Source organism: Tachypleus tridentatus, chromosome 2 (assembly GCF_004210375.1).
Source record: "Tachypleus tridentatus isolate NWPU-2018 chromosome 2, ASM421037v1, whole genome shotgun sequence".
NCBI lineage: Eukaryota > Metazoa > Arthropoda > Merostomata > Xiphosura > Limulidae > Tachypleus > Tachypleus tridentatus.
This window is the reverse complement of record NC_134826.1, coordinates 54,972,975-54,997,676: the sequence shown is the minus strand read 5'-3', so window position 1 is coordinate 54,997,676 and position 24,702 is coordinate 54,972,975. Positions and strand designations below refer to the sequence as shown.

The window sequence follows — 24,702 nt, the reverse complement described above, 5'->3', positions numbered from 1 at the left end:
TATAAGCGACACAGCGTTTAAAAACATGGGCATAAGTTTGTTAAGAGCCAAAATTATTTTTTTAAATAGTAACTTTTATGTTGTCACGGCTTTAGGAAGCCGAAACATGAAAGATATTTTTTCTAATCTATCTTATGTGCAATTTAGAAACAAAGTGTTCATCATTTCATATAATTCTATTTTTCAACAATAATACAACCACTGAACATATGGATTAGTGTTTTAGTGTAACTTCATTTAACGTACTTTTAGAGAATATTATACTTCCACGCAATTTCATGTTGCATTCATTTTCATTTTTATTGTTTGTCAACGAGATATAATTTATATGTTTCTGTAGTACTAGTTCAATAATTGAATTATAGCATTAATAAATTAGAATTTATTTTTATTGTAGGTGTAGAAAGTTGGCAGGTATACTGAAAACTTCAGTTTTATTAAATCTTTAATATAAACGTCAGGCAAACATAGTGTTTGGTTTGTTTTGAATTTCGCACAAAGCTACACGAGGGCTGCCTACGCTAACTGTCCCTAATTTAGCAGTGTAAGACTAGAGGGAAGGCAGGTATTCATCACCATCCACCGCCAACTTTTGCGCTACTCTTTTACCAACGAATAGTGGGCACTATAATGCCCCCACGGTTGAAAGGGCGAGCATGTTTGGTGTGACGGGGATTCGAACTCGCGACCTTCGGATTACGAGTCGAATGCCTTAACCACCTGACCATGCCGGGGCGAGCAAACATAGTTAACGTGGTTTCAATCCTATGTGTGAAATTGAGCTAAAGCTGAAATTCTACTCCTCTCTGACTGCACGACCAATTTCAACATTATCGCTAGTCTTCTTAATAATAAAAATAGCAAAAAATGTTTGCTAGTTGAACCGAATTACAAATAATAAATTAAACTGCCCATTTTTCTTATAAGTTCTTTACGTTGACCCCTTATAGATTATAAACAGGACATATTTGTGTATAGTATTCCAGAGTTGCAGGATTAATTAAGGGCAGATAGCAGTCTACGGGTTATTATCCCCGTACGACCAAATATGCTCGTTCTTTCAGCCATGCAAACTTTATAATAATACTATCAGTCCCACTATTCGTCAGTGAAAGAGTAACTCAAAAGCTGGCGATGGGTGGAAAACCATTTGATTTGTTTAGTATCAAATTTACATTACAATACGTCAAACAGAATGAATTTACAGCACTACCAGCTGAAAGTATCCGAATCTAAAACGTTGATTCGTGTGTAGCAGTGTTGCACAAAGTCCGGCCTGCGAGCCAAATCCGGCCCGTGACGAGTCGCCGAGTGGCCCGCGTTGTCCAACAGGAAAGTCAAACATAGAGAGTTTGCGCCTGCGCAAAGATTAGGCGCTATAGAAGAATATGCATTAGATTAGATACTGGATGGTTCCATATTTATGTCGAGCAATAAAGAAAATTTAATAAGCAAATATCGTTAATGCATAGGCATTTAATCATTGGGGCAATGACGTAATATTTCGGTAATTACGAAATCTTACGTGTTCCAATTGTTCTTCGAGATTTACTTACGAGCCCTTTTTTGATATTATTTGGTAACAAAATTGGCAGCTAATCGTAAAAGAAAAGTTGACGACGAAAACTGGCAGTTTCATGGTGAATACTGTTTTGTTCAACAACAGAAGAACGTGATTTGTCTGCTGTGTCATTCGACAGTAGCAGTGGCGAAGGTATCCAACATAAAGCGTCATTATGAGTCGAAGCACAAAGATTTCTACAACGTTGTCAGTAATGAACGAACAGCTCGAATTGAATCTCTGCGGCGGTCGCTGAATCACCAGCAGAACGTTTTCTCAAAGTAGTCAGCAGATTTAGGTGCAGCATGTGAGGTCAGTTACGATATTTCGTTGATGATAGCGAAATCTGGCCGACCGTTCACTGATGGTGATTATGTCAAGCAATGTATGATTACTGCATCAAAAAAGTTGTGTCTGGGAGCAGTTCACAAGCTACAGACGGTGGCTTTGAATTGTATGACAGTTCAATGAAGAATTTCACACCTCTCAGCAGACATGACAAGGCAGCTTACAAATAAAGCAGCCAACTTTGTCTACTTCTCTTTGGCAGCAGATGAGTCGACTGACATCAGTTCAACAGCACAGCTACTAGTGTTTGTTCGTGGTGTGTCGTCATCGTTTGATATCACAGAGGAACTAATCGGCATGGGTTCCATGAAGGGTCAGACAACTGGGTTTGCTCTATTCGAGGAGACAGTACGATTGTGAAGTAGTGTTTCATTGGATTTCACGAAACTGGTAAGTGTGACAACTGATGGAGCACCAGCCATGACGGAGAAAGTAGCGGGCTGGTAGCACTGTTGATGAAGCATCGAGGAAAGCAGAACAGACAGTGGTGAAGTTGCACTGTATTATTCACCAACAGAACCTGTGCAGTAAAGAACTTGGTTTTCAGGCACTGATAGCATTAGTGACGAAAACCATTAATTTCATCAAATCACGAGGGCTCAATCACCGTCCGTTTCGAAATCTTCTTGAAGAAATTGTTTGAGACTATGATGACTTTGTGTATCATTGTAAAGTATGCTGGCTGAGTCGAGGGAAGATGCTCAGAAGATTCTGGGAGTTGATTGATGAGGTGATAGAATTCCTCAGAAGCAAAAACAAAGACACAAAAGTGATTTCCATGACTGATCCAGCATGGCAAGCTGATTTGACCTTTCTGGTCAACATGATACAACACTTGAATGATTTGAATTTGAAGTTGCAAGGCAAAAATCAGCATTTCTGTCAGCTTGCAAATCACGTCTCAGCTTTCAGGACAAAGTTGCAGTTGTTTCGGTAGCAAGCAGATTCAGGCAACTTTGTGCACTTTCACACTTTTCAGTTACAGCTACAGAAGAATCAGGACATTGACACACAAGTTTATGTTGGGAAGCTAGATACCTTGATTCAATCCTTCAACTCACGGTTTCATGACTTTGACCAATGCAGATTGTTGATGAAACTTTTTGCTGATCCGTTCAGTGTCAGTGGATGACTTGTCAGCAGAGTGTCAGCTCGAACTTACTGATCGCCAGGCATCTGATGAACTGCGTGCTATTTACCAAGAAAACAGTTTGCTTGACCTCTACAAAACGTTGCCTGATACATTTGCTAATCTGAAAGAGAACACACTTGTCCACACCAGCATGTTTGGCAGCACGAACTGCTGCGAACAGGCTTTTTCGCATATGAAACTGAACAAAAACAACACTCGCAATCAGCTGACTGATGATCATCTGGAAGTAGTCTTGCGTCTTTCAACGTCAAACATCAAGCCAGACATTTCTAAGCTCGTAGATGACATGCAGCACCATCCATCGCACTGACTTTGTGACAGTTGACGTATCATAGCATTTCTTAGAATAATGTGCAAACTCTTTGATGTAATCGTTATTTGTGTGTTCTTAAATGTGATGTCCATCTTGTGTGAAACAACTGTGTGACGTTTTTATCTTCACTTTTTTGTGGCCCCCAACGGTTACGAGAGGTCTGTTTGTAGCCCCTGACTCAAAAAATTTGTGCACCGCTGGTGTATAGCATTAGAGTAGATTAGAAAATGAATATCATAAAGAAAATCATCCAAATGCAGAATGACGCGACTTTTTATAGGTTAAATCTTATTTATATTATGGCAACTAATCCAGACATTGTTCATAAGAGTAGTCTGAATATATTTTTAAACATCTAATACATTTAATTATGCATATATATCTACAGCATAGAAAGGCTTAAAGTAAAATTACAACATGCATGATATTTAGTTTAACTCAGAAGATTGGTGTAGTCTAATAATAACATTTATACATTTTTGTTATGTACTCACTACTACAAAGAAAAGCCTTAACTTATGGGTCAAATATTCTACTAAACTTTCATTCCATATTCTTTGTGTGTTTTTTAAAAACAGGTAATTGAACTTGAAGTTGCTTGAAAGGAATTTAATACATTGTGTTTAGTTCAGTGCCGTAACGATAAGTGATATCAAAATTGATATTTGAAATTTTGGATATTGGAATCGAATGGGAATATTATAAAACATAGAATTAATCTGAATGAGGGAGAGAACAACATTTTTTTCCCATAAGACTCTTTGAGAAACCTACATAGAGGTATAAACAAAAAGAGAGCACTCTCGTACATTGACCAATCACAGACTGTGACGTAATAGAGATTTCAAACTGGCCTCCAAAACGGGAATAATATAAACATACAACCAACACAGTAGTACATGTAGACTTTTATAAATCTAGTGGAGAATTTAGGCCCTATGGCTCGTAAGCTTCAGAATGTGCGACTGAGCGCTATTTCCGTTTATTGTGCGCTAACTTCCGTTCATCTTGTAGAAGCCGATATTAAATGGCCATGAAGATAAAAATGATAAAGACTAATATGCTGCAACTGCTGTTTCGGCCCTCGCTGTTATGACCCGGAAATCCTTTTTCGAAATTTTGCCTGAACTGGAAACCTGCCATGTCTGGTATATCGTAAAACGATTCAAGGAGTAATTTTGACTTGTGATCAATCGGGATATTTAGTGTATCATAGTTTTAGCTTTTAAAATCGTCAATCACTTTTTTGAGTTATATATTCAATTTATTACATTTCATTCATTCCGTGAGATTACAGTGAAGAATACATAATCAATAAGTCATAATATGTACTGTTATTCGGAAGGTATGCCAACTAGCATTAGTTACATCATATGTATATAATGTCAAATATGTGTTAAATTTTGCTGTGTTAATTCCAGAATAAGCATATAGATGAAAACAATTTTCATAAATTACAGGTAAATGTATAGACCTTCAGAATAACAGGAACATCTATGTAATAACACAGCTAAATTAAAAACAACAAGAAACATTATAATTATATATAGTACATGTATATATTAATATGTTGATTTTTTTTTTTTCATGTGCTGAGTCCCAGGGAATGTATAATCAAGTATGTGTGATTTTCTGTGGATTTCTGTTTTGAACTGTGTATCAGTTCTAGTGATCTTGAGGTTAAGAAACGCTATTTGGTTAGTTTTTTCCTGTTCAAAGGTGAACTTACTGTTGTGGTGTATCAAGTTAATGTCATTGAAAAAACTAAGTGTGTGTTCTGTAGATGTGAATCCATCAACCGTATCATCAACGTAACTGTACCAGTATAGTGGTGGGTGTAAGGTGAATTGATCATTTGAGATTCATTCTGTGTCACAAAAAAGTTGGCTAGAACTGGTGACAAGGGATTTCCCATACTTAGGCCATTTATTTGTAGTTAGTTTTGGCGGTAGCAAATTCTATAAGGGTTGCTGGGGATGTGTATCAATAGCATTTCTTAACCTCAAGATCACTAGAATTGAGACACATGTCCAAACAAAAATCCCCAGAAAAATCACCCATACTGGATTGTACATTCCATGGTACTCAACACATGAAACAAAACAAAAACTCAACATATTAAGAAACCAAATAAACACAACCACAACACTATGTTAACTTGATAGAATTAACAATGAAATCAACAAAATAAAACAACACTTCATCAACATCAACAAATTTCCTCAAAAAACAGTGGAAAAAATTATACGCATACATCTAGACCAACAACAATAAATCCCAAGATACAACAAACTACAAAACCTTATACTGCTGCATACCATATGTTCCCAACATCAGCGAAAAAATAACCAATATTTGAAAAAAAAAACTTACAAGTTTGTTTGTTTTTGGAATTTCGCACAAAGCTACTCGAGGGCTATCTGTGCTAGCCGTCTTTAATTTAGCAGTGTAAGACTAGAAGGAAGGCAGCTAGTCATCACCACCCACCGCCAACTCTTGGGTTACTCTTTTACCAACGAATAGTGGGATTGACCGTCACATTATAACGCCCCCACGGCTGAAGTGGCGAGCATGAACTTGGAGAAACAAGCAGAAAAATAGAAACTAGATTCAAAGAACACACACACACCTTCAGTGATGTCGAGAAAACCAACTTGTAGAGAAATATATGTGTAAAAACGGCTCGTTTGGATTCAGAAAATATTTTACATAGAAGAGCGAACAACGTTTCGACCTTCTTTGGTCATCGTCAGGTTCACGTTTTTACATATATAATACAGACACACACACCTTCACACGTTTTTGAGCACTGCAAATCAAATAAACACAACATAACCATATAAAACACTGAGATATTAAGTAGAGCAACAAATATAAACAAATGCAACATCATAGAAGCCCCACTTATACAGCAACTTAAACTAACTTTAAACCAATATAAAGGAACACCTTTATTTATACCCGTACTAATTAATAACCTAACATCCACTTGCAACGCCCCCTACAATCACGTACCCGTTTATATTATCGTTCCTAAAACATGTGTTCGGCAACGGTCACATTCAAACACTCTCTTTCTTAGCTTGAAGATGACCTAGGAAGGTCGAAACGTTGTTCTCTCCTTATCAGTAAAAGTGTTGATACTCACAACAGCCATTCTGAGATACAATTCTGCAGGCTGGTAGGAAACTGAATAACTTTACAAAGAAAAGAGCTAGGAAGTTAAAAAGATAAAATGAACATCAAACTTCGTATTTTAAAACCAAATCCTCATTTATGTTCTGATATCAGTGTGCCTAAATATTTCTAAATTAAGTTGTATACACTATTGGCTTCCAGAGGTAGTAACTATATTAATTATAATACTTTATTTTTTCGAAATATTCGGAAAATATTATGATTTATTAGACTATTACAAAGTCAAATTTTTCATGTTAAATCAGCACAAACCAAATTCCTGTACAACTGTCAACATTAATATTTCTCAAAGAATGAATAAAGATATCCTTTTACTTTTTTTTTAATTTCCTAGTGTCAGTCATAATAAATTCAACATTGGTAGCTCGCTTACGAAGGATTGTGGTGATTGGCAAATGAAATTCTTGCAAGATTTAGCAACCATTGAAGTAACTTACCAAACACAAATATTTATATTTGTTTCTGGTAAAGTGGTTACTGGTTAAATGCCCTACTGCAAATAAGAGCTGGTATAGAAGCTTGCCCTTGTCACTCAGTCCATTTGTACTTAAAGCTGGCATAGCTAGATGGTTAGGGTGCTTGACTCGCAGTTTCGAATCTCTGTCATACCAAACATACTCACCCTTTTAGCTGTGGGTGGTATGACTACTGCCTTCCCTCTAGTCTCACATTACTAAATTAGGGAGGGCTAGTACAGGTAGCCCTTGCATAGCTTTGCACGAAATTCAAAAACAAACAAGCAAATCATTCGTTCTGATCTTGTAAACAGGATATCTCAAGTGTGGATAAATGGACTATTATAATTATTCTATTTACAAGCTTGTTTTAATTATTCTTGATACAAGCTTATTCAAGTTATTACTGGCACAACCTGTTCTAATTATTCATGATACAAGCCTGTTCTAATTATTACTGACACAAGCCTGTTCTAATTATTCTTGATACAAGCCTGTTCTAATTATTACTGATACAATCCTGTTCTAATTATTACTAATACAAGCCTGTTCTAATTATTCTTAATACAAGCTTGTTCTAATTATTACTGATACAATCCTGTTCTAATTATTACTAATACAATCCTGTTCTAATTATTACTGATACAATCCTGTTCTAATTATTACTTACACAAGCCTGTTCTAATTATTCTTGATGCAAGCCTGTTCTAATTATTACTAATACAAGCCTGTTCTAATTATTACTGACACAAGCCTGTTCTAATTATTACTGATACAATCCTGTTCTAATTATTACTGATACAAGCCTGTTCTAATTATTCTTGATACAAGTATGTGTGAATAAAGCCAGTCTCTTTACATATAAATAGTAAATGTGCCTGTAAGTTTTTATATCTAATGATACACAGGAGGTAATTTCAGAAAACAACTGACTATTTACATCAAACTGTGAACGTAAGATCCAATAACACTGTTCCTAAGATCCATAAGTGTGATATGCTGTTATATTTACAGTTGCTTTCATTAACAAAACTAATGATACTGATCAGTTTATCAAATGCTATTACTTTTTTACCTTGATTTATCATTTGCTGTGATACTTTCATTATAAAAATTGTTTGAACCATTAGCTTTGAATTTGTATTTTGGTATAACCTAACTTGAAAACGTATTACCAAATTTACAGCTGAAGGTATTACAGTGTACTGATGGTAATGTTGATTCTTACTGTAGCTTTATGTACATAGGAAGTTATTATTATGAATATTTATTTAAAAATAAATCACAACTGGTATTATTTTAAAATTAACCTTCAAAACACTGCTGAAACATGTGGACACCAATATAAAAGAAAGACAAGAGGTATTTGGGAATTTTTTATTAAGCATTAAAACATGGGAATTACATTCAATATTTTATACCATGTTAAGCCTTTAAAACGGAATAAAAGTAAAATGTGATTTAAAAAACACTCCCTACATTACAAGTTCTGAAACAACAATAGCCTAACAGAAGTTAATTTTCTGTCCAAATAAATACTAATAACAGAAATCTGTCTGTGTTCTTATAGTTTTAAGAATTACGATTCAATAAGTAATTCATGTCCACATAAGTATTAGTAACAGAATATTATCTGTTTTCTCATAGTTTTAAGAATTACAATTCAATAAGTAATTCATGTACATTTGAGAACATTAATAACCTGTAACTACCTGTTGAATGGAAAAGGAGATAAGATTTTAGATTCTATATCCAGGCAAGGCCTTCAGGTGGTAGAAAAACCAATCAAGGCTAGGCCTTCAGGTGGTAGAAAAACCAATCATGGCTAGGCCTTCAGGTGGTAGAAAAACCAATCACGGCAAGGCCTTCAGGTGGTAGAAAAACCAATCAAGGCAAAGCCTTCAGGTTGTAGAAAAACCAATCAAGGCAAGGCCTTTAGGTGATAACAGACCATTAAAGTACTCAAAGCTACTATATCTACCTTATCTAAAGTTCCACTGAAACACAGCTGATGCATCAGTTTTACATTAATAATAAAAACATGTACACATCTGAGTAGGAAACAAGTTCTGAAAAAAGTAAAAAACAACAAAATCCTATATGCCACAACACTATCATCTATCAATTTAAATAAAATATTACAAGTAACGGAACAGTTTGAGCATCGCTGCATTCAATTACATAATACACACCATTCATTACTTACTACACTTAATGACTGTTGAGGAATTATATCTTTTAAATGATGAGAAGAGATATTTATTAAAATCTTAATTCTTTCTACATTTGTGATAACTTTGCAAACTTTAAAACTTTTTCTTATCCAGTGGCTAAAAAGTAATGCATTTTGTGCAGTACAATCATGTTAGAAGTGATTTAACTTTCATTGTAAAGGACACCAGTATGCTTCACTGTAACCATCCTTGATTTGGAAATTTCATACTTTTGGCACGTATAAAAAATCTAGGCTTATTAAAAAAAACATTTTCCATATAACATATTTTAGACAAAATTCCACATTGTTTATGGTGGAAGGAATAAACTTTTAAAGATAAATTGTATCCAAACAAACCAATCTATTTAACATGCTTGGTAATGGGTCATCCACATTCTCATTTGGACATTCTTTCTCAGGGAAATAAATAATATTTGTGAAATGAACACATGAAGGGCAATGATGATTCCAGAGAAACACACCCATAAACCTGTGGGAAAGAATTGAAAGGAAAATAACTTAGAGAGTTATTTTTATACAGAATCTAAGAGTAAAAGCTAAGACATGAAAAAAATATCACAGACACTACACTTAAAAAAATCAATTATTGTGAACATAGAAAACACAAGATAATAGAAAAAACCCTAAGTATATGTCACACTTAAAAAATTAATAACTTACAATACATTGACAAAAACAACTTCAAAAAACATAAACTCCTTTAATTACCAAAAGAAAAAAAGACTTTTACCAGCTTCATCTGAAATATTAACTATTGAGAATGTATGAAAAACACATAAATATTTCATAATTTATTATCAACAAATTTCTCACATTTGTTACTGAATAGCAGATTAACCTCAGCTAAAAATATGTCAGTAACCACAACTGTTTCTCTAATGGATTAATAATTCATAATTTTTACTTTCTTATGAAACAAAAGCACTAGTTATTCAGAAAAAAAATGTCCCCCCACAACTCATCAAATTGGTAAATCATCTAAGAAACAAGATAAAATATGGTATAACTTTTCTTCACGTACAACGACTCTTGCTAGGCTCTCAGTATCACAGAAAGCCACCAGATCTTCTTTGCTGGTTATACTCTATCTATTCTTCATCATCAATTGATAAATGTAAACTGTATATTCTCCAATGAATGAAAGTTACACTTTAAAAGTAGACAAATTAAAGTTTCTAGGTGATTCTGTATTTCATAATAACATTCACCAATTACTGGCTTTCCAGGTGGTCTCAGAATATAGTTACTAAAATTGATCCCATCACTAAATCTTGTAATTGAAATGACTACACAACATATTATATAGTGACATAGGAAAATGTTTTAAATTGTTGACAAAATTTCCAATATAAAGTTAGTTCTCGGACACCAAAAAATGTATCCAAGTCTAGTGAACCTAAAGACATTATCTGAGGAAAACCACTTACTTTAGAATAAGTGCAGTTCACTTGTAATTACAAACGAAATGCATTCCACGTGTTAACCTGTAATTACAAACAATGAATGCATTCCACGTGTTAACCTGTAATTACAAATGACACACGTATCCCATATGTTAATCTGTAATTAGAAACAACAAACACATTCCACGTGTTAACCTGCAATTAAAAACGACACACACACACCTCACTTGTTAACCTGTAATTACAAACAACACACAAATCCAACTTGTTAACCTGTAATTACAAATGACACATGTATCACATATGTTAATCTGTAAATATAAACGTATAACCTATGGATACTTAATGATGTTATTTCTAGTGACTGATAACTTTGTGTATAAAGTAACAAAATTCATGACCAATGAACTTACACCAATACTACAACCTGTTCTATACTTGAGACTCTGATCTCCAAGCCTGTAAAATAAGTTAAAATTACATCAAAAACACATATGTAACATCTGTTCTTTTTTGAAGTCTGAGCCTATTCTCCAGAGTGCACTTCTCATATTCAATCCATAGATCTTGTAGTTTGGTCTTAGCTAGTTTGACTAATAAACGATACTTTCTGGGCTCCATTAAACTGTGTACTGATATATAAAACACATCGTAAAAGACAATCCATATGAACTAGAAAAGTGACATTCACATGTCCAGTGGCAAAGATACTAACAGTACTGGACACACATTACATATGTTAACTACACTTACCTAAATCAGCAAGGATTTATATGTGAACATCAAATGTTAACCAGAACTTACATAACAAAACAACAATAAACACTTGGTACATGGGACAAAACTATTAAGTTATATTATAGCTTATACTTCCAGAAAAAATAACTCCAAAAGAAAATCTGTAAACAATGTTCATGTTAGCATGGAAGATATGAGTATGGAACATATCCTTTAATTGCTAATTGATGTCACGTGGCAATGTTTGTCAACACATGCCAGGTAACTTCATGATAGTAACACAAATAATTTACAATATTTTAATTCCTACCACTGTTTATTAGTCCTTCTTTTTTCCAGATTCAGTTTTCCCATTTTTAGTAATGTCTACTTTTGTAGCTGTGTGATCTCCTTTACCAGCAGGTAGTGCTCGACCCAAAGCATCCCACACTCCACCCATGAATATAGCACAGAAAAGATTTTCAAAAGGTATGAAAGGGTCATAGATACCCAGAAGAAGAGCAGAGAGTTTGAAGTAAATGAAAAACACAGCAATTCCAAAGTAAACGAGGGCATGAGGAGCTGAAATCAGATCTGTCTTTTTGTCAAGAATGAAGAGAACAGAAGCAGCTACACAGGCTTTGGTAGGGCTATAAAAATAACATAAGAGATACATTATCACTGATGAAACCTAAAATACTTTATATATCAACAGTTTATTAATTATACAGAATCTATATACACACCAGAAATCAAAATAACTCTAAAACTGTAATTATCGTTACCAAACACAGAAAATAATAAAACATTTTTTCTACTCACCATACAGAATACAAATGTAACTTGGTAATGTGGAAATGAATAAAAGATGGTTTAATACATAATAACACATATGATGATGCTCAGTTACTTACAAGCTTGGCTGCATGAACTCAATAGCCGATGGAGTCCACAGGCCTCTCATGAGCCTTTCCAGTAGTTTTAAGAAAGCTCCACCATTACCTGATGAAAAGTGAAAAAAAGATCTTAATACTTGTTACTGTTATTACTAATAACATTCAGTGATCAGGTACAATCCTTGAGTTTATTGTTACTGTTATTACTAATAGCATTCAGTGATCAGGTACAATCCTTGTGTTTCTCTTCACTGTTATTACTAACAGTGTACTGTGGTCAGGTATTATCCTTGTGTTTCTCTTCACTGTTATTACTAACAGCATTCAGTGATCAGGTAGAATCCTTGTGTTTCTTGTTACTGTTATTAGTAACAGTGTTCAGTGATCAGGTAAAATCCTTGTGTTTCTCTTCACTGTTATTACTAACAGTGTACTGTGGTTCAGGTACTATCCTTGTGTTTCTCTTCTCTGTTATTACTAATAGCATTCAGTGATCAGGTACAATCCTTGTATTTCTTGGTACTGTTATTACTAACAGCATTCAGTGATCAGGTACAATCCTTGTGTTTCTCTTCACTGTTATTACTAACAGCATTCAGTGATCAGGTACAATCCTTGTGTTTCTCTTCACTGTTATTACTAACAGTGTACTGTGGTCAGGTACAATCCTTGTGTTTCTTGTTACTGTTATTACTAACAGCATTCAGTGATCAGGTACAATCCTTGTGTTTCTTGTTACTATTATTAGTAACAGCATTCAGTGATCACGTACAATCCTTGTGCTTCTTGTTACTGTTATTAGTAACAGTGTTCAGTGATCAGGTACAAACCTTGTGTTTCTCTTCACTGTTATTACTAACAGTGTACTGTGGTCAGGTACTATCCTTGTGTTTCTCTTCACTGTTATTACTAATAGCATTCAGTGATCAGATACAATCCTTGTGTTTCTTGTTACTGTTATTACTAACAGCATACTGTGGTCAGGTACAATCCTTGTGTTTCTTGTTACTGTTATTACTAATAGCATTCAGTGATCAGGTACAATCCTTGTATTTCTTGTTACTGTTATTATTAATAACATTCAGTGATCAGGTACAATCCTTGTATTTCTTGTTATTGTTATTAGTAACAGTGTTCAGTGATCAGGTACTATCCTTTTGTTTCTTGTTACTGTTATTACTAATAGCATTCATTGATCAGGTACAATCCTTGTGTTTATTGTTACTGTTATTACTAATAACATTCAGTAATCAGGTACTATCCTTGTGTGTTCTTCTTCCTATTATTACTAATAGCATTCAGTGATCAGGTAGAATCCTTGTGTTTCTTGTTACTGTTATTAGTAACAGTGTTCAGTGATCAGGTAAAATCCTTGTGTTTCTCTTCACTGTTATTACTAACAGTGTACTGTGGTTCAGGTACTATCCTTGTGTTTCTCTTCTCTGTTATTACTAATAGCATTCAGTGATCAGGTACAATCCTTGTATTTCTTGGTACTGTTATTACTAACAGCATTCAGTGATCAGGTACAATCCTTGTGTTTCTCTTCACTGTTATTACTAACAGTGTACTGTGGTCAGGTATTATCCTTGTGTTTCTCTTCACTGTTATTACTAACAGCATTCAGTGATCAGGTAGAATCCTTGTGTTTCTTGTTACTGTTATTAGTAACAGTGTTCAGTGATCAGGTAAAATCCTTGTGTTTCTCTTCACTGTTATTACTAACAGTGTACTGTGGTTCAGGTACTATCCTTGTGTTTCTCTTCTCTGTTATTACTAATAGCATTCAGTGATCAGGTACAATCCTTGTGTTTCTTGTTACTGTTATTACTAATAGCATTCAGTGATCAGGTACAATCCTTGTGTTTCTCTTCACTGTTATTACTAACAGCATTCAGTGATCAGGTACAATCCTTGTGTTTCTCTTCACTGTTATTACTAACAGTGTACTGTGGTCAGGTACAATCCTTGTGTTTCTTGTTACTGTTATTACTAACAGCATTCAGTGATCAGGTACAATCCTTGTGTTTCTTGTTACTATTATTAGTAACAGCATTCAGTGATCAGGTACAATCCTTGTGTTTCTTGTTACTGTTATTAGTAACAGTGTTCAGTGATCAGGTACAAACCTTGTGTTTCTCTTCACTGTTATTACTAACAGTGTACTGTGGTCAGGTACTATCCTTGTGTTTCTCTTCACTGTTATTACTAATAGCATTCAGTGATCAGATACAATCCTTGTGTTTCTTGTTACTGTTATTACTAACAGCATACTGTGGTCAGGTACAATCCTTGTGTTTCTTGTTACTGTTATTACTAATAACATTCAGTGATCAGGTGCTATCCTTGTGTTTCTTGTTACTGTTATTACTAATAGCATTCAGTGATCAGGTACAATCCTTGTATTTCTTGTTACTGTTATTATTAATAACATTCAGTGATCAGGTACAATCCTTGTATTTCTTGTTATTGTTATTAGTAACAGTGTTCAGTGATCAGGTACTATCCTTTTGTTTCTTGTTACTGTTATTACTAATAGCATTCAGTGATCAGGTACAATCCTTGTTTTTCTTGTTAGTTATTACTAACAGCGTACTGTGGTGAGGTGCAATCCTTGTGTTTATTGTTACTGTTATTACTAATAATGTTCAGTGGTCAGGTACTATCATTGTGTTTCTTGTTACTGTTATTACTAATAATGTTTAGTGGTCAGGTACTATCCTCGTGTTTCTTGTCACTGTTATTACTAATAACATTCAGTATAATTCAATCTACTAGAAAGCTGAATTAATTTTTCTACTGGTATTACTTTTTCATTTATTACATTATTCCTACATGTGCCATCAGACAAGAATGTTAAACTGCATTTGATGTGTTTCAGTTAAAGTTGAAACTATGAGAAAATAGCTTTAGCTAAGAATGTGCACATTTTTTATTAACCTTTGCTCATTAAACACGTATTACATGTGTATGTCACAGCTCCTATTTCATGTATATATACAAACACCCCAGTTCACTACTCACCTTTAACAGTTCCAGCAATAATCATGATAAGGTATCCATTAGGATAGAGTTTGGCTGCATGTAAGACACCATCATGGACTTTCTTACACCTGTAGACTTCCTTCAGTGCTGCTAACACCAGCTTAACAGGCAGAAACTTAAACAACTTGTAAGTCAAATCGAAGGGAGAGTAAAATATCAAATACCTGAAAGAAATGTGTTCTAATTAACTGGTGTCTTTAAGAATAGTTTATCAATATTTGGAAAAAACAGAAAGATGAAATAAAAATCAGTGTTTTGTTCTGAAATATAAAACTTTTGTTTCTGTGGCTTGTATCAGTCAGAGAACCCACTCGTTATTATAAATATAAAACTTTTGTTTCTATGGCTTGTATAAGTCAGAGAACCCACTCGTTATTATAAATATAAAACTTTTGTTTCTGTGGCTTGTATCAGTCAGAGAACCCACTCGTTATTATAAATATAAAACTTTTGTTTCTGTGGCTTGTATCAGTCAGAGAACCCACTCGTTATTATAAATATAAAATGTTTGTTTCTGAGGTTTGTATCAGTCAGAGAACCCACTCATTATTATCAGTATTATATTATAAATGATAAAATTTACATGTTCACTACTGATGTACTCTAAAACACATTACCTACTCACCATTATTGTATTTGAAACACCTTACATATTCATTTCTATTGTACTCTAAACACATCACATGTTCATCACTATTGTACTCCAAGTAACAAAACTCTTTATTATGTACTAAAGAATCACAATACACGTGATGTTTCTCAGTTTTACATAAACTTAACCCAGATTATATTTTATTGTAGAAATCAATTATTCTTTGTTATCTAGACTATAAAAATATTAGTGATTATATTAGAATGAGAAAAACGAAACAAACCTACCACACCCCTGTAGCTAGCAGTAGTTGGTTAGAGCTCTTAAATATAGAAAGAACAGGTTCTCCTAGAAGAAAGTTGCAAAGAATTGTACCAGCAAAAATGGACAGCATACAAGAAAGCCAGCAAGCCAAGGGATGTTTTCTCGAAAACATGTGGGAACCTATAAGAATGGTAAGAACATGTTTTACTTACTTGTTAAATATAAATTAAAACATTTAAAGAAATGTGGTGTTCTCTATATATAGAGATGGAGGCTATATTACTTAGAATCTGAGTGTTATATCCCTCCAAATTTACCAATGATGGCTGGAAGTAACATCCACAAAGAGCCACTGTGTAACTGGTATATAAGGAATGTAATAGGAAGTGAAATGACCATATTAATGGTTTCCCATTGTTAGAAGACAGAGGGAAGCAAGCTCAACTGTCGGCAGATATTCCCATTTCATTCCTTCTGGTCCTGGGTTCTATTCGTATAACAACTTAACAAAGCCTGTAAAATGTCTCTTCACTATATCAGTAGTTTTCACACTATGTCCTAAAGCAACTTTAGGAGACAGAACTGTTCTAGTGAGGTCATATGATCAATCAGAGTCTGACTAGTCTCAAACTTCAATCCTGATTTTTTTTTTTTATTTAGAACCAAGTTCTTAAATATTCTCACTATTTCCAATTAAAGTAAGTTGTGTAGCCATTTTAATTTTTGTCACAATCATTAGTAAAAATCATCTCCATTAGAGTGGAAAGAGACCCCTTGAATATTTACTTTTAACTTCTCTGTGGTCACCAAGACTCTGGGAGTTGAGAGATTAAAACCCATTATGACCAAGTCATACATGTAGAGGTTCTGACTGGAGCTATAAGTGGGTTAGTCCCAATGTTCCAGACAACTTGGAAATTCCAATGGCCTCTGAGGCCCTAGAGGAATGACATGAAAGGGCAAAACCATCTGACACAAGCAACATTATAGTGGAGCCTTGCCTGTCTGATGACCAGCTGAAGATACCCATCCCTGAACCAACACTGACCCCCATGAATACAGATATTCTATGTTACTCTACAATAATACGTTTTCAAGCATTTACACAGATATTTCATGTTACTATACAAGAAGCTTTTCATGCACTTGTATGTATATTTCATGTTACTTTATAAGAACTTTTCATTCACTTATATGGATATTTCATGTTACTCTATAAGAATCTTTCATGCACGTATATGGATATTTCACATTACTCTATAAGAACTTTCCATGCACTTAAATGGATATTTCATGTTACTCTAGAAGAATATTTTGCAAATTTATAAAGATATTCTACATTATTTTATAAGAAGCACTGTTTACATATAAATTTGGCATGAATGATTTACCAAACCACGTTCTAAAACAAAAGTGTATTTGTTTATGCTAGTAATTTTAGATAGTTTTATCACTGATTTATATTACTTGATGTTCTAATACAGAACTGACATTAAACTCACACATCAGCATAGAACGATGCAACACCATGACCCTTCTCTGTGGGAATATGCAGTCAAAGCTATCATCTTTTTTACAAGCTACAAGTTCACAGAACATCTCAGATTTTTTTTCCTTCTTTAAGTACAAACCTTTGCTCATAGCTTGTTCATCTCTTGATTGATTTGAAATCTAATCACAGTATTGGAGTAAAAAGCTCAAACCCTTTTGATTGATGTATCTGATCAAGTCCTTGGTTTCATAAATGAATATATTTTAATCCTGCCTAAAGGAATTTCATTTTGAAGGCAGGCTAGTAAAGATTCTGCTGTGCAATAAAACTAAATGGGGTATACTCGGGCCTCATGCAAAGTATCGCTGTCACACAAAAAATTAGCCAATAAAAAGGGTCTAGCCATTAATTCACTCAAACACTGCCTAAAAGAATTTCACATGCCATGGCTACTAAGGATCCCCTCTTGTTAACTGTATACTAATAATTTTAATGTTGTGAACAAAAGTTTCTAACATAATACATACAGATACAGAAAATCACATTATTAAAAGGTTTTGTTCAAAATCTGTTCCATAAAATTTAAGTTTTTTTCTATTTCAAAGACGGGAGCTATTTTCCAAAGAAATTTTACACAAAGCTAAAATACTGACAACGACGTAAAGGAAATTATAATTCACTCTATAAAGGCTCAGCGTTAAGTTTGAGGGCTTACATCACAACAAAAATCAAGTTTCAGTAACTGTGACAGCTATTGCACAGCTTTACACTCAATAACAAACAAACAGCCAAAGCACTTTCGAATCAAACAAACAAACAACAAAGAAATATAATTTTGTGCAGAAAAAATAGATAACACCATGCTCTACACCACTATGGTGATATATTTATTTACTTCTACACTTATCTGCACTAAGCCTCTATCCAACTACAATGATATATTTACTTTTACACTTATCTGCACTAAGCCCTACCCACTACAGTGATATATTTACTTATTTTTAAACTTATGTGCACTATGCTCTACTCACTACAATGATATACTTATTTTTATACTTATCTGCACTACACTCTATCCCACTACAGTAATATATTCATTTATTTTTACGCTTATCTGCACTACGCTCTACCCCATTACGGTGATATATTTATTTCTTTTTACACTTATCTGGACTACAGTCTACACCACTATGGTGATATATTTATTACTTTTCACACTTATCTGCACTACATTCTACACCACTACAGTGATATGTTTATTTTTTTTACACTTATCTGCACTACACTCTACACCACTACAGTGATATGTTTATTTTTTTTACACTTATCTGCACTACACTCTACACCACTACAGTGATATGTTTATTTTTACACTTATCTGCACTACACTCTACACCACTACAGTGATATGTTTATTTATTTCTAAACTTATCTGCACTACACTCTACACCACTACAGTGATATGTTTATTTATTTCTAAACTTATCTGCACTACACTCTACACCACTACAGTGATATGTTTATTTATTTTTACACTTATCTGCACTACGCTCTACCCCATTACTGTGATATATTTATTACTTTTCACACTTATCTGCACTACATTCTACACCAACCTGGTGATATATTTACTTATTTTTACACTTATCTGCATTAAGCTCTACCCCACCATGATGATATATATATTTTTTCATTTATCTGCACTATGCTCTACTCCACTATGGTGATATATTTAATTTTTCACTTACCTGCACTATAATCTATCCCACTCCAGTGATATATTTATTTATTTTTACACTTCTTTGCACTACGCTTTACCCCACTATAGTGTTATATTCATTTTTACACTTAGCTGCACTATACTCTACACCACTACAGTGATATGTTTATTTTTACACTTACCTGCACTACACTCTACACCACTACAGTGATATGTTTATTTTTACACTTACCTGCACTACACTCTACACCACTACAGTGATATGTTTATTTTTACACTTACCTGCACTACACTCTACACCACTACAGTGATATGTTTATTTTTACACTTACCTGCACTACACTCTACACCACTACAGTGATATGTTTATTTTTACACTTACCTGCACTACACTCTACACCACTACAGTGATATGTTTATTTTTACACTTATCTGCATTATGCTCTACACCACTACGGTGATGTATTTAATTTTTCACTTATCTGCAGTATGCTCTACCCAACTACGTTGATATAATTTTTACTTATTTCTAAACTTATCTGCATTATGCTCAACCCACTACAGTGATATATTTATTTATTTTTACCTTTACCTGCACTATGCTCTACCCACTACGGTAATATATTTATTTATTTTTACACTTATCTGCACTACACTTTACCCACTCGGTGATATATTTATTTATTTTTACACTTGTCTGGACTATGCTCTATTCCACTACGGTGATATATGTGTTTTTATATTTAGCTGCACTACACTCTATACCACTACAGTGATATATTTATTTTTACACGTACCTGTGCTATGCTCCACCCCACTACACTGATATATTTATAGATTTTTACACTTACACCCTTGTGCAAATTAATTGAAACAAGACAGAAAATTATGATTTTTTTCATTTTTTTGCATTTTATTTCTGAGAATCCAAAAATTACTCACAAATTAATACATGATATGACTGCCTTTATTTTTCAGATCATTAATCTGCTTTGCCACCAAGTCCACTACAATGATATATTTACTTTTACACTTACTTGCACTACATTCTACCCCACTACAGCAATACATTTATTTTCTTTACTTATCTGTACTGGGCTCTACCTCATTACAGTGATATATTTATTTATTTTTACACTTATTAGCATTATGCTCTACACCACTATAGTGATATATTTATTTTTTCACTTATTTGCACTACAATCTACTACAGTATGGTGATATATTTAATTTTTCACTTACCTGCACTATGCTCTACCCCACTACAGTGGTATATTTATTTTTACAATTACCTGCACTACACTCTACTCCACTACGGTAATATATTTGTTTTCTTTGCTCATCTGTACTAGGCTCTACTTCACAACAGTGATACATTTTTTTATTTTTACACTTATTAGCACATTGATCTACCCCACTATGGTGATATATTTATTTTTTCACTTATCTGCACTATGCTCTGCCCAACTACAGTGACATATTTATTTATTTTTACACTTGTCTGCACAACACTCTATCCCACTATGATGACATATTTATTTTTACACTTATCTGCTCTATGCTCTACACCACTATGGTAACATTTATTTTTAAACTTATCTGTACTATGGTTTACCCTGCTATGTAAATATATTTATTTATTCTGACACTTATCTGCACTATTCTCTACCCCACTACAGTGATATGTTTATTTATTTTTACACTTATCCGCACTAAGCTCTGCCTCACTACGGTGATATATTTATTTATATTAACACTTATCTGCATTATGCTCTACCCCACTACCATGATATATATATATTTTCACTTATCTGCATTATGCTCTACCCCACTACAGATATATTTATTTTTACACTTACCCACACTACACTATCCCACTACAATAATATATTTATTTATTTTTACACTTATCTGCACTAAGCTCTATCTCACTACAGTGATATATTTATTTATTTTTACACTGATATGCACTAAGCTCTATCTCACTACAGTGATATATTTATTTATTTTTACACTGATATGCACTATGCTATCCCACTGCCGTGATATATTTATTTGTTTTTACACTTATCTGTACTATGCTCTATATCACTAAGGTGATATATTTATTTATTTTTACACTTATTTGCACTAAGCTCTGCCTCACTACAGTGATATATTTATTTATTTTTATACTTATCTGTACTATGTTCTATCCCACTACCGTGATATATTTATTTTTGCACGTACCTGCACTACACTCTACCCCAAATCTCTCAAACACGTTTATTTTAATTGTAAATAAGGTAAGATAACAATATAAGGTCATCAACAGGCAGATATTGGGTAACAAAGCCAAGCGACACAAAGAACGAGAGACGGAATATCCCAACCATGACGACAAACACACACATATCTGGCAGATCACCAAGCAACGCCTGTAGCTATATTTAGTTTCTGGTGGATGAAATTCGCCTCTTTTAAAGATCCCTTATAAGCCAAGCGCCGGTAAATAAATATTAATATATTTCTTTTTAAATACAAATCAGATCAGTAAACTCGATATTTTTTCCGCGTGTAATGTTTTAAATTATTTGCTCTGATATCAGTACTTATTGTTTCAACTGAAAACGTGCCTTAAATTATATATTTTACACAGTTATTAAAAACGTTTTAAGTTTTGATTAATTCATATTTAAAACAGATTCAGCTGTTTTTCAAACTTCGAGGAGAAATATGTCTGTCGTCCTATAGTGGCAAGAAGCTGATACTGCTAAAAACTGAGTTTCGGTAATTGTACTTCAGAACAAACAACTGTAATCACTGACACCACTTTCATTTGTCTTCCCACCATCCTTAAATATTCTAATAAAAATAACCTTCAAAATGACAATATAATTAAAAAAATTGCTTTATACTTTTAATAAATATTTTAATTGTGAACAATTTAATCGTAAGATGTTTTAAATAAGTGTAGTAAATTTTTTTTTCTCATTGTTTGTTTGATTTAGATGTATAGTCACTAATAACATAAGATACTTTACTTTCGAAAGAACTCTGGTTATAGGATTTTTATTTCATTCCTATCAAGACTTCTTGAACCTACATGTTTTTCTAATATCTTACGTGTTTAGATAATTTGCCTTGTTTTGATGATTATATACCTAAACCACACAAACTATATTAAGCCTACTTTTATTTATTTGCTTTGTTTTCCATACGTCACTGAGGACCCGTAAATTCTGTGAAAGTAGTATATTAAACAGAGAGCATCGAATTTTTGTTTGAAATTAAGCGTAAAACTACACAATCTGTAGTGCTATCTGTGCTCTGTTCATCAGGGATATCGAATTCCAGTTTTTAGAATTGTTAAGCCCGCAGATATGGAGATTATCGAATAAAATATAATGTATATCTTTTTGTATTCATTAAAATTCATGTTTTGGTAAAAAGAAAAGAAATTAACAAATAAACACACCTTATAAATTATTTACTGCAGTTTTGTGTAAGTCATAATTCGTATCAGTAATTAACATAGTTTAGTTTCTAATTAGTTTGAAAAATCACTGACTTCAAACAAAAATTTAATCGTACAAAGTGAACGTTTGTCGTCAATTTACTGATACTTTAATTTTTCAAATAATTAATTGTATATTGTATCTAATAAACTGAGTCCTTTCTAATGTTGCTTTAGTATTAATAGAAAGATCGCAAAAGTTTTAAACTATTTATATTTATATTGCTAGAAAACTAGAAAAAGACAAATAAACAAACGACCTTTACACGACAGCTGATATACAAGCGTTATTTTAACCGACGTTTCTCTGCGGTTTTTTTAGGACTAAAGGTAATATTTTCTATTATACAAAAAAAAAAAAACAACAACAAAAAAAGGCTACTGATATGTGGCAAATTGGTGGTTTACTTTTATCACTTTTTTTTAAAAGTATAACTAATTATATCAATAAATAATTAAAACATTATTGTATATATTTTCTAATCAGTTAATTGTTTTTTGTCATGTAGCGTAAATGCTAATACATTCTCTGGTATTTTGGTGATTATGAAAAAAAAACTGTTGAACACCGTTGGTGTAGTGAACAGTTTGGGTTCATTTTTTAAGATGCATCTGAATTAGATGACAAGTTATTTCTATGTTAATTTTTCAATTATTGCTTTAAACTATAAAAATTTGATTCATAATAAATTTCAACTAACATGAAAACACTTCATCAGGACACAAGACTGTGGTCTTGCGGTGACCAAAAGTGGAGAGAGGCGTGTGTGTTTTTCCTTATAGCAAAGCTACATTGGGATATCTGCTGAGTCCACCGACTGGAATCGAAACCCTGATTTTAAATCCGTAGATTTACCGCTGTCCCAGAGATGGACGGAATAGAGAGGAATAAAAATATATCGTGTGCACGACTTATTATTTTAAGAATAAAAAATAATTATTTCGAACGCACTACTTACTAAATCTACAAATAATTATCTCTTATGGTCTTCCGACAATAAACTGTCCGCTCGATATGATATCTCGTGAGTACGATATCCTAATTTCAAATGCATAGTTTTCAAAATATCACACATCAAATGTGTTGCTTACTTATACAAAGATGACATGAAGAACGCAGCCTGAAAATAATTCCAACTGACAATTGATTTCTTGGCATTAGTTCGAATGATGCACATCTCTACAACACACATACTTCATACTTCATACTTTACAATTGTCATATCAACAGTTAAAGAAACATTTGTTTGCTATTCCATGTATAGTATAGGCCTACAGACTACACTTTATATACGTTCATATTAAATATATTTACTAGGTATGTAAGGCATGAAAATATCTCCTCTCTCCATACATTTTATTTGTTTAGGTGAAACACTTCAATTTACGCACAACATTAAAATGTTCATTAAATCGAAAAGAACCGGCTGCCTTAATTTTTTAAAGCTAAGACTAACGCTATCTATGCAAAGCTTTCAAAGGCCAATTTTCTATACATATACTACGACTATATGTATATAATACCCTGGCGAATATCCAACTTACCGGCAGCCAAGTCTTCTTTGATATACATACAAACTATTGCACAATGAGCTGCCTCAAAATATGGATACATCTTTAGTTTAGTAACTTGATTTGCAAGGTCTAGGAATGCTTCAGGATCCATTTTGAGAAATTTTATTTCAATGTTTCAAAGAAAACTTCGATTCTCACTGTAAACGAGTCGACCTACGAGCGTATTCGATAAATCGAAGATATTGCACTACTGAGATGTCGCTTTGTTGCAGTATAGAGGTCGTTCTCATCGTACATT

General features: G+C 33.3%; 1 protein-coding gene across 3 annotated transcripts; it reads right to left on the bottom strand.

Annotated features, from left to right (window-relative positions):
* Nucleotides 1–8,391: 8,391 nt before the first annotated feature.
* LOC143243863 (trimeric intracellular cation channel type 1B.1-like) lies at nt 8,392–24,693 on the bottom strand. Of its 3 annotated transcripts, XR_013024791.1 has the most exons (7): nt 24,435–24,693; nt 16,205–16,361; nt 15,305–15,489; nt 12,299–12,386; nt 11,716–12,034; nt 10,692–10,748; nt 9,621–9,733 (listed from the first exon to the last, which is right to left on the bottom strand). XR_013024791.1 is itself a non-coding variant. In XM_076487596.1 (6 exons), the coding sequence occupies exons 1-5, from the start codon at nt 24,553–24,555 to the stop codon at nt 11,725–11,727; spliced, it is 861 nt and encodes a 286-aa protein (XP_076343711.1). In that variant the 5' UTR covers nt 24,556–24,693; the 3' UTR covers nt 8,392–9,733; nt 11,716–11,724. The 3 variants fall into 3 exon arrangements, 2 of the variants coding, with proteins under 2 accessions (XP_076343711.1, XP_076343712.1); XM_076487596.1 differs by lacking the exon at nt 10,692–10,748 and having other exon boundaries at nt 8,392–9,733; XM_076487597.1 differs by lacking the exons at nt 10,692–10,748; nt 24,435–24,693 and adding an exon at nt 21,623–21,745 and having other exon boundaries at nt 8,392–9,733.
* Between the last annotated feature and the right edge of the window lie 9 nt (nt 24,694–24,702).

Bases quoted from the DNA above. Each gene is read 5' to 3' on its own strand.
- LOC143243863 (XM_076487596.1), bottom strand. From the start codon at position 24,555: ATGGATCCTGAAGCATTCCTAGACCTTGCAAATCAAGTTACTAAACTA. The intron at 16,362-24,434 runs GTAAGTTGGATA...CCATTCTTATAG, and splicing joins CAAAGAAGACTTGGCTGCCG to GTTCCCACATGTTTTCGAGA. The intron at 12,035-12,298 runs GTAAGTAACTGA...TTATTTTTATAG, and splicing joins GAGTTCATGCAGCCAAGCTT to CCCTACCAAAGCCTGTGTAG.